This window comes from Octopus bimaculoides, chromosome 5 (genome assembly GCF_046866305.1).
Source record: "Octopus bimaculoides isolate indiv1 chromosome 5, ASM4686630v1, whole genome shotgun sequence".
NCBI classification, from domain to species: Eukaryota; Metazoa; Mollusca; class Cephalopoda; order Octopoda; family Octopodidae; genus Octopus; species Octopus bimaculoides.
Genome location: NC_142932.1, coordinates 100,929,231 through 100,941,374, shown reverse-complemented (window position 1 = coordinate 100,941,374; position 12,144 = coordinate 100,929,231). Strand labels below are relative to the sequence as shown.

Genomic DNA, 12,144 nt, shown 5'->3' with positions numbered 1-12,144 from the left:
CCGAATCATCCTGGAACACTGCCTTTAAGGGTGAAGTCACAAATATCAACCCAAATTGCCCAACACTTATTTTATTGATCTCATAAAAAACAAAATAAAGGCAAGTTGACCATGCGTGAAATTGGACATAACTGACAAAACTAAATACCACAAGGTATTTGCTACATTAATTTGGTTCATCCTGTGCCAATACAAGCATTTATATTCATGCATCCATATTACATTCAGTTTAATTAGGACCATGTGATAGGAGACATTTGCCCAAAGTGCCATACAACGGAGAATGGAAACATGCTTGCAAAGAACATTCAAACACAGTCATTCCGTATTACCAATATAAAAATAAGTAATAAAGACAATGTTAAAAAAGACCAAATTATGAATTTTAAGTTGTATTTAATCGGTTGATCATAATCCATCACAGGATTTTGAAATATAAACAAGCAGTATTACAGGTGGGTTTTGTTTTTGTTTTTTAGCTTCTTTTTTTTTTTTCCACTTGCCTGAAGAGAGAAAAATTTTTTAAATTTGTAAATATTCTCAACTAAGAAAGAAACAAAAAAAATGATCTGAAAGCAGATCTCATGTAAAAAAAAAAAAAAAAAAAAAAAAAAAAAAAAAAAAAAAAAAAAGAATATAATATAAGAAAAGTAGGAAATTTTATTTCGTCATAAACAAGAAAAATTATGCTGGTGACTAATAAAACAAAACAAAACAGACGGGGAAACATAACAAATTGAGACCCAAAATAAAATAACAGGGTTAATACACAATTGAGCACAGCTAATAGGCAAAACCTACATGAACGGTAACATTTGTTGACCTAGTACAGATCAATGTTCGGAGGGAATTATAAATAGAAGGGGATGAATAAAAAAAAAAGAATCAATTGCTTCTGAATATGTTTGGACAATGATGAAAAAAATATACAGACATGATTGCATGTAGGTATTTGTACATTTAATACATTTATTCATCTGAACACACACACACACACATATAAGGTGTGACAAAAGGAAGTAGCATTTAACAGAAGTGTAATTAAAAATTTGTCAAACTTTTGGAATTTGGTGTATAGGATGTGGGCGTGGCTGTGCAATTAAGAAGTTTGGTTTGCAACTACAGGGTCCAAGGAGTAATCCTGCTGTAGAATTTTGGACAAGTGTCTTCTACTACAGCCTCAGTTTGACCAGTTTTTTGGCACAGAATTTATGAGAACATTGCACAGAAACTTAACTGTTTATAAATACAAGTTAGGTTTGATTATTTCCAATTCATACAACATTGGAAATAACCACTATAGTGTTAAACATGGTGAGTAGGAAAAATATTTGGAGGTAGAGAACACTGTCTGACCATGCAAGCAAGGGAAACAACTTTGAATGTTTCTCACTTCTCAACCATTCTCAATGGAAGTACGGTTGTTGCATGCTGGCCATTAAGTACATGTGTATCTCTTACTAAGAGAAAAAAAACCCTTTACTTTCCAAATGATGTCTATTGCAATACTTATTCTACACTGTGTTGCACATGTTCCCTTGTTACTCACACCAAGAGAAATGCTGTACATCAGTGATTGTTGTAACCAGCAAAGCTATTGTTCAAATGTGATAAAATTATGTTGAGTGTCAGTTCCTACAGACAGTTAATAAAGGAATACACTGTGATCAGCAGAATAAGCAACATTGCTATATTAAATATCCACAGTTGATTACTTCAGTCTGCAGTAATTTGCAAACACTGAGCTATTCTATCAAAGAAAAAAAGAAAAAAAAAACTTTTTGTGAAGCACCCATTTTTTAAGAATGTAAAAATATTTGCATGCCCTTGGTATTTTGAGGGAATATTTTTGATCATTGCAACTAGTTTCAGTAAATGAAATTAGATATTTGATAAACTAAAACTTCGAATAAATTTAAATCATTATATATAGATAAAAATACTTAATTCACATTTCAGGATAATGTTTAGAATTCATACCATTAACCACATTTTATTAATTTGCTTTACAATAGTAAAAACATTAAAAAAAAAAAAAACACCTTAAATTCCGAAGCAAATAGACAATATATTCAACGTGGTTGGTGTTAGGAAGGGCATCCAGCTGTAGAAACTCTGCCAGATCAGATTGGAGCCTGGTGCAGCCTTCTGGCTTGCCAGTCCTCAGTCAAATCGTCCAACCCATGCTAGCATGGAAAGCGGATGTTAAACGATGATGATGATGATGATGATAGTGTCTATAGAGTTCTGTTTGTAAAAAAAAATACAGTTTCAGAAGCTTTATAGCAACTTTTGGCTCTCAGTGTAGAGAGAGTAGATGACGCCTTTGTGTAGCTATGGCAGATATCAAGTAAGAAGAAAAAATAGGATGCATTTCCATTATGCAAATCAGTTATCAGAACAAGGTGTAATAGATAGTTCACTGAAATTTCCCCTCAAAAAGAAAGAAAAGCAGGAGACCTTTTGTGAAAATAACAGCTAGTTATTTGTGAATGAAAGATTCATTTGAGTAGATTCAGAAATTATCATATTTAGAGTTATTTCATTCAGAGATAACGCTTGAAGAGGTCACTCTACTTATATTTTGAAACCTAAGTGAGTGGTATTGGTTTGTTTGCAAAACGATGACGCACTTAGGCCTCATTACAAGATCAGAATTAATCTCTTAAGCTATGACTTGTCATAAAAGGGTTTGCCTTTTGTTGTTGTTTCTTTTTTTGTCTGTAACTCTTGTTGCTGCTACTCATACATTTTGACTGTTTGTGTATTTTTAATTCCTCAGACTATTTAATAGAGGAGAAGATGTGGGCGATACAAGAGTGGAGCAAGAGAAAGATTTGTTTGACCATTGTGGTCAGTAGTAAGTTTATGGACAAAAGCTGAGAGAAAGAGACAGACAGACAGTTGGTGGAAATCAGTGATATACGTTGTATTTAGAACATGAAGCAACAATACCTTGCAATATTCGGTTAAATCTCTATGTCCTATGTTTGAGTTTTTCTAGGGTTGACTTTGTTTTCCCTTCTCCTGAGGTTTAATACAAAGTGCTTGTCAGGTACTAGGGTTGATTTAACTGACTTATTCTCAAATTTCTGGCTTTGTGCCGATGCTAGAAACAATTATTGTCTTTATATAAAATACATGAGGGACAACTAGAGGTGAGGGTCCCTTCCCCACCACCTCTAACTCCTACTCGCCTTTCGAAATCTTGTGAACTCACCCACCTACTCCAGTCCCTAGTCCACTCTACTAATTACATCACACTGTAACCTGGGTGTATGGCCCCTGTTCCCTCTCTGTTACATCATCATTTTTCTCTTCTCTCTCCATCTTCTAATGAAGACACTTTTCTGTCCCTCAGGCCTTACTGCTGCTGCTGGTGCCACAAAAAAGTACTCAAGGACAAAAACCATGCCAAAACAGAGGGCAGAGCTTGATATAGTCTTCCAATTTGTCTGTTCATATCAAACCATCCAACTCATGGGAAATGAAAGACAAACAATGATGATGACAATATCACATTCATAGTGACAATGTTACTTGCATCAATCTCACCAATCTTAGAGGACATATGAAGGCCTTGAGTACAACCTCACACTCCTGGCCCAACAAAGAGAGAAACAAGAATCAAATTAACATAAAAAAACAACATGGAATCAAAATGAAATTGTGGATGAACCCATTTGCAGTTGTTTTATTCCCACTTACAAATCTCTAAGGGGAATCAAACAACTAAAGTGATGTAATAATTTTGCCTAAAGTCAACAAAGAAGTTTCTACGCAATAGCTTGATCTGCTAAAAGTAGCAGTTCATTCTCTCTCAAATCACATCCTATTGTCTTATGAAAAAGGACACATTAGCTAGTATTGTTTTGAAAATGGTATGCCTGCAAAACCAAAAACAAAAGAAGATGGAATAGCCATGGCTGAAAAGCCTTTGATCATAGCTTTGTTGGATCAACAAAGCTATGATTAAATAACACTGGAATACTATATTTGAGCTCTGCTCAGTTAGTGTTGACCTAGAGATAAACAATGATATTTTTATGGCAACATTAAAACTCAAGTCCTAGAAGTCACTAGCTCAATGCTGTCACCACCTTACAGTCACGATGCTCTAAATAGATAGACACATACACATAAACACAAAATTGTTAGCAGAGACACACAAGTTTCAATATAGTTAAATTCAGAAAAGGGAACATCAATAAGATTACAAGAGAACTACATGACATTATCAGCCAATCCCTACAAACAATATTATAAGGCTAATCTAAACCAGTTTCTTTTTACAAAGGCACAAGGCCAGTTTTTTCTGGGTATTTTTTTTATAGTAGCAGTGATACATTCAATTAACATTGACCTCAACACATCACTGGGTTATTTATATCATATTGATCCCAAAGAAATGAAAGATAAAACCATTCTTAACAGAATTTGCCAGAAAAAGGACACAACCAAAAATATAATATAGTTATATATAATATAGTTAAGTTAGCATTAACATAATCATTACTGACAGTAACAAACAAATGAAATTGTATGATGGGGAAAAACAAATAATAGTCATTGGATATTTTCGTTTATTCAACAAGTAGAGGAAATAACTTCGAGCGTTTCTAAATTATTAGGGGTCTTTTCAGTGATCTAGCACAGACTTCACTGTATTTGCTGAAGTAGTGGTGAAAGAATCAATAAATAAATATGCAATGTTACAGACTGAGAATAAAAGTACAAATTACATTTAGGCGTATGGTGGTTAGTCCATATTACTCTGTAAGGAACATAGGGCTGGTTTCCTGGTTTCTCTGGCATATATATTACTCCCTGAATGGGACACTAGTCCGTCGCAGGGTAACTCATTTTTACCAGTTGAATGAACTGGAGTAAAGTGAAACGAAGCATTTTGCTCAAGAACGCAATGCATCGCCCAGTCCAGCAATCAAAACCACAATCTTACACTTCGGAGTCTACTGCCCAAACCACTAAGCAAAGCATCTCCACTTGCTAAAAATACAGATAATATTCTTTTCTACTCAAGCCACAAGGCCCAAAATTTTTGGGGAGCGGGCCAGTCGATTAGATTGACCCCAGTACACAACTGGTACTTAATTTATCGACTCCGGTAGGATGAAAGGCAAAGTCGACCTCAGTGGAATTTGAACTCAGAACGTAAAGACAGATGAAATACTGCTAAGCATTTTACCTGGTGTGCTAACGTTTCTGCCAGCTTGCTGCCTTGATAATATTAAACAAAAGCTAAGTTAGAGTTAATACATTAACTATTATCTACTAGCACATCACCCTGGATTAATCTAAAAATTCAGAAAATATAACTAACAAACATTATTTACATTGGACAGATATTTGTCCTCATCTTGTTTGTTCTTAACACAACGTTTCGGCTGATATACCTTCCAGCTTTCATCAGATGTCTTGAAGAAATTTTGAACCTGGGTTCTCATTCCTAAGGTATTTTTCGATTTTAGTATTATTATTATTATTGTTATTGTTCAAGTCACTGCTTGGAATCAAACTCAGAATCTCGGGGTTAGTAACCCGCGCTCTTAACCACTACGCCATATGCCCGTGGGCAATTATGGAGTGAATTTTAGGGCTTATAAATCTAATATTTTTCTATCCTTCCTTAATACCGGTTCCCATATGTTATTCATATCTGCACTTGGTCTGCTTAGAAGGTGGTTGTGTCCTAGCATATGTGCTGCTTTTTTTAGTTTTCATATTTTCCAGTGGTGTTCTCTGTCTATTATTTTAACTTCATCCCACAGGGGGAGGTGGTCTCCATTTTTCCACACATGAACAGTTACACCCGATTTATTAATATCTCCTCGTGTCACAGCTTTGCAATGTCCATCTACCCTTATTTTGAGGGGGCGGCATGCTTCGCCTTTGTATAACCTACCACAGCTGCATGGGATGGAGTACACACAGTCTTTGGTCATACTCTCTTCTATTGGTGGTTTTACTTGAAGGAGATATTTGCGAAGTGTTGTATTACTCTTAAATACTGTCCTGCTGTCATATTGGTCTCAAATCTTTTCTATCCTTTCGGAGAGGCCTTTCACATAGAGTAGACAGACTGGACAGTTTATTAGTCTCATCCTCTCTCTTCTTCATAATTGGAGTGGATAGTATACTTTTGAGGTAGTTGTTGCTTAACAGATCATTATTGAGCTTGATCATTTCTTCGTGGTGTGTATCACGATTGCTACTTATATTCTTTGCACAATGTTTTAGGCACTGAGCAATTCCCCAAGACACCTGATGAAGGCTGAAGGGTATATCAGCCGAAATGCTGCGTTAACAACAAACAAGATGAGGACAAATATCCGTCAAATGTAAATAATGTACATAATTCCTCATCTCTTAAATATAGATCTGTAATAACTAACAAAGTTGAATTGTATCCAACTCCTTTCATAGCTGTTCAAATGTAAAAACAAAATATATAAATAAATAAATATATGTAAATATACGTTATATTTTATTACTTACGCTTATCCTCTGGAGAAAATATTTCAGAAGAACCACAAGAAATATAAACAAAGAAACACATTTAACATTTGAAATAAAAATGTTTACTGTACCAAGAACTGTGACCAAGCAGAGTCTGCAAGCCATTTTTGAGATGCAAAAATGTTATGTTTTTACTTTTCAGTAACTTAAAGAACACATGTTCCACGTCAACATGAAATACGATGTATTCTTGTTAGTAGAGAAAAGAACATAATAATAATAACAATAATAACAATGACAACCTATTATGAAAATAGCGAATGTGGAATAGAATAGCTATACAGATAATGTGGTCACTACTACAGTTTATAATAAGACTAGGTAAACAAGCACACACATATATTATATATATATATATATATATATATGTATATATATATATGTATATATATATGTATGTATATATATATGTATATATATATATATGTATATATATATAAGGGGAGGGAAGTAGATAAGTATAAACAAACAGCACAGCTCACAGAGCAAAGAGTATTATCATTAGTAAATAAAAAAGGAGAAAAAATATTAAAGGTAAAATTTAAAAAAAAAAAAAAAATTAACCTAAGAATTCATTTCATTGGTCAAATTCCAACATATAATAACAAAAGTACAAAGGCAAAAAAAAAAAATATATGTATAAATATAAATAATATACACAAAAAACAAAATTGGAGGGTAAAAAAAAAACAAAAAAAAAGAGAATCGACTTCAGATCTTCAAACAGTGACCAAAAGTAATAGGTCTTAGGACCTTCTCCGTAAAGTTATATATATATATATATATATATATATATATATATAACAGCATTTTTACTTTTTTGCTTTTTTTTTTTCTCTATGGGATATCACAATAAAGGTTCATTTGCAGTTTCAGTTAATTGTTCTAGATAGTTTCTTCCTTAATTAGGAGAGAAACAGAAACTAACAGTTAATTAAATGAACCACATTTTAGTTTTGAATATTGGAAAACAAACAGAAAGAAAAACGTTTCAAAAAAGATAGATTATTGACTATATATTTTTTCCACTGTATATATTTCTTGGCAGTACAGGTGGTGTCCATTATTTTATTAAAATCTAATGTATCGTGTTTCTATCCATTTAAAAAATCATTAAACTAAACAAAACTAGTTGAGACATAGACAGAGAAGAAGAGAGAAAAGATGAAAAAGAAACAGAAGATAAAGCAGAAAATGAGAAAGAGCTGTAAAAGAAAAGAGAGAGAGAGAGAGAGAGAATATTTATCCATTATTGGTATGCAAAATGCAAATGAAAGAATAAAGAGATGAGAAATTTAAAAATAGGTAAATATTAGCAGTAAACAAAAGAAAACTTGTACTCCAAGAGATTCTGCATTCTTCAACACACAAGTAGGCAGCTTGCACCCATCATTACACACATGTATGCACTCATATACACCCAAGTACACATACACACACACACTCACACACAAGAGTTCTGGTTAATGGCCAAGGAATGATTGAGTTGTGTTGCTGCTGGACATGTTGGAAGATTCATGGAAGCTGTCTTGAATGTGGCCATGTTTCAAAGATCTTAGTTCTGTTGTCAGAGTCAACACATGACGGGCAAGTTGTTCATTGCGACGTTTCAGGCTGAGGACCATATCAGCTTGTTTTTCTAGTAATTTCTCATTGAATGAGTATCCACTGAAACAGAAAAAAAAAAAAAAAATTAGACAGAGTAAACGAACAATATAGATGACAATAAAAATTTAGTTCTGCTGTAAATCAGGCATTTCCAACCAGAGGTGCACAATCGCTTCAGATACAAGACAATATGTCAGGAGGTGCAAAAACCTAAGATTTGGCAATTTTTTTAAATATTACCATTTGACATGTAAAAAAAAAAAAGAAATTATCATATATCGATATATACAGTCAAGGTGTTATTCACCTAGCAGTTTGTTACAATGACAAATTAAATCCAATCGTTCAATTATGTTACTCTAAATCCCCAAAATTCCATCTCCTCATGTTTTGTCTTCAGCCAACCCAACTCTGGTCTCTCTCTCTCTCTCAGTTCCGTTAACCATTTGCTTCTCCCAATACAACGGCATTACCTCTGCTCTCCCCACCCCATCCTGTATAAATTAGCTCCATTCAGATTCCCCTACCTCATAATTTAATATCTTACTACACAAAGTAGAAGTCAAAGATGTTCATATAAGCAACTTCGTTTTCCAACCTAGCACACATCTAAAAACCTCATTTTACAGTGCAAATTATAATTACTTTATCATTTCATTATCTATGTACTCACATTTTAGTCTTCTATGAGATATGTTACAGAAAACTGATGATCCCCACGTTCAATCCATGTTCATTTATTATTGCTTTCCATCCATTTATCTAATTTTGTCAGAGTTTGGCTGACCAAATACTGCTGGCTATAGCTCTAGTTAAGAATGCAAATGTCCAATTCTGTTTCATTATTATTATTGTTGTTGTTGTTGTTGTTGTTGTTGTTGTTGTTGTTCTGTCACACCGACAGCCAGAGTGTTTGTTGTTTTACAGTGTGCCCACTCTTCCCACGCCCACCACATATACCAGAAGTCTTTATCCCCTGACCTCTATCAGATGTCTTTCCCCTGAATGCTTCCAATGGTTTAAATGCTTCCCCATTTCTACTTAATGTTCATCTCTTATTGAAATGTAGTGATTATGTAGCGCATAAAATGATGGCATAGTGAATGCAGGTTGAAGGCTATTGTAGGTTTATAAGTTCTGTCAAATGCAAGCTTTCTTTTCAGGTACAATTAGGCTCCATCCCAGGGTCTTGCGTGTCCACACCTGCCACATTCTCAGAGTTGGCACATTGAAAGGTAAGTCTGGTGAGATTGTTGAGATACTTGAAAGGAGACGTGTAGATTTGTGCTACATCCAAGAAGTAAGGTGGAAAGGAAGTTCTGCTAGGTTCCTAACAGGCAAAGAACATAGATATAAGATTTTCTGGGTAGGGAACACTGATTGGGTTGGGGGCATGGATATACTCCTTGTGGAGAAATGGGTTGATAAGGTAGTCAGAGTCAGTGATAGAATACTTAAGCTTAGATTAGTGCTGCAACATGGATCAGCAACCATTATCTCGGCCTATGCCCCTCAGCCAAGGCTACCTGATGAACAGAAAGACCGATTTTATGACACCCTCTAGCAGACTACCTCGTCGATAAGTGACAAGGACCTTCTCTTTGTGGCTGGCAACTTCAATGGGGATGTTGATCAAGGTTTCCATGGTGTACATGGTGGCTATGGATTTGGTTCCTGCAATGAGGAGGGAACCAGGCTGCTGGAGTTCTGTGATGCAAATGATCTTATGGTCTGTAATACTAACTTCAGGAAACCTACCAGTCACCTATTCACCTACCGTTCTGGCAGACACACTAGTCAGATTGACTACATCCTTGCCAGGAAACAGGAAAGATGGCCACTTATAAATACCAAAACCTTCCCAGGTGAAGAATGCACCCCACAACAAATGTTAGTAGTTAGTGACTTCAGCCAGCATGGAAAAGAAGGGTCTGGAAGTTTAAGGATCCTGTGAATGGACAGAGATTAAGAGATGTATAACTCGAAGCTAAGCTTTAGACGAAATAGAGGAGGATGTAGCATCACATAAAGTGGAAGAAAACTGGAGGTTCCTTCGGGACAACCTTTTGAAAGCTACTGACCATATCTGCGGATGGTACAAAGTCCCCTCTCAACCTAAGGTAACATGGTGGTGGAACAATGTAGTTGACAGAGCCACTAGGGAAAAGAAATAAGCATAGAAGGACTGGAAGAACAGTGGTAGCAGGGAACTGTATCAGATTGCCAGAAGGGAAGCTAGGAGACAGGTTTACTTAGCCAAGGGAGAAGCAGATGAGAAAAAAAAATTGCCAATGTTCTGTGTCATGAAGACCAAAGACTTGAAGAGTTTCATGTTGCAAGACAGTGTGTGAGAGAGAATCGTGATGTCATAGGAGAGAAATGTGTCCACATGGATGATGGCTCACTTGCATTTAATGAGGCTGCAAAGAGAGAGACTTGAAGACACCACTATGAAAGGGTGCTAAATGAAGAGAATGAATGGGAGAAAGAGAGTCTGCCAAATGTTGACCCAACAGAGGGAACATCTATCCGAATTGACAGTACTTTGGTAGATAAAGCAATTAAGGGTATGAAGGTGGGGAAAGTCCCCGGCCCAACAGGAATCACTGTAGAGATGCATAAAATAGCTGGCGATGTAGGCTATAGTCTAGTCAATTGTATAGTCAATCAGGTGATACGTGAAGGAGTCATACCCAATGACTGGTGTAGCAGCACCATAGTCAACTGCTACAAAGGTAAAGATGACGCGTTAGATATGAATAATTACAGAGGTATCAAGTTGTTGGATCAGGTGATGAAAGTCACAGAGAGGGTCATAGCCCAACTAATTAGGGAGAGAGTTAGTTTAGATAAGATGCAGTTTGGGTTTGTGCCAGGGAGAAGCACCACTGATGCTATATTTCTAGTAAGACAGCTGCAGGACAAATACCTAGTCAAAGATAAACCCTTGTACTTGGGTTTCGTTGACATGTCTACAGGCCAGAGGTTGAGTGTGTTGGTGAGCACCACCTTTCCAAATATAAAATTAAACAAAGTAAAATGTAATAAATGAAAGCCTATTATGAAAGAAAAAGGTCATTATGTAAACACCTAACTCCCCAATCCCCTCAAAGAACTTCTTAAAAATCTATAATTTACCGTTCTCCAATATCCTGGAAATTCTGAGAATAAGGAAGACCACTTTGCTGAGTTTCATCTTCAATAACATCTGGGAGTTTCTTAGCAATATTGAACCGTGAAACCTGATCTGTAAAATAATAAATATAGTGGTAATTATCATCATCCATTTTGAGGAGCGATGCACTGGAAGAATTAGTAGAACATAAGACAAAATAAAGTGATAATATGTTGTCAACTTAATGTGACAGTCCCATGAAAGGGAAGAATACAACTGTTATTTAGCTCTAGGAACCACTGGTGACACATTTCCTGTGTCCTTATGTTTTCAAAATGGAGATAACATAAAACATAAGGAAACAGGAAATGTGTCAAGTCCAACAGGAAACGGTGTTTCCTATGGCTAAATAACAGTAGTATTCTTCCCTTTCGTGGGACTGTCACATTAAGTTGACAACATACAATCACATTATCGTATTGCTACTGCATAAATCTCTCAGAGATTTAGAAATGTATTATTTCTATAAGACAAAATACCTGGCATATTTGATTGCAAGTCTTTGTATTGAAAATTCAAACCTGGCCAAGGTCTAATGAGCTTTGTATCACCCCCATGTCAATAAAATAAGTAGTTAAGGTACTGGAACTGACTGGATTGTCTAGCTTTCTCTAACAAAAGTATTTATTTAGGTCTCTTTATTTAATGATATCAAGTTCCACTAGGATCCACTTAGTCTTTTATCCAGCAAGATTTTGATGGAATAATGAAACTTCAGTATTTAACTGAGATTGAATTAGCTGACTATAACTTCCTGTTCTAGATTTGTAGCTAAAGTTAATAAATTATTATAATTAGGCAGTGAGCTGGCAGAATCATTAGCA

The 12,144-nt window shown here is 35.3% G+C and overlaps 1 protein-coding gene across 1 annotated transcript in view; it reads right to left on the bottom strand.

Moving 5' to 3' along the window:
* Positions 1 to 640: 640 nt before the first annotated feature.
* The window catches only part of LOC106868350 (transmembrane protein 192), a 46,782-nt gene continuing 35,278 nt past the window's right edge, over positions 641 to 12,144 (bottom strand). Inside the window, exons 5-6 of the mRNA XM_014913564.3 lie at positions 11,284 to 11,392; positions 641 to 8,205 (exon numbers count right to left, since the gene is read on the bottom strand). Of these exons, the coding sequence (XP_014769050.1) occupies positions 8,001 to 8,205; positions 11,284 to 11,392 (314 nt within the window). The 3' untranslated portion in view covers positions 641 to 8,000. The remainder of the gene's footprint in view (positions 8,206 to 11,283; positions 11,393 to 12,144) is intronic.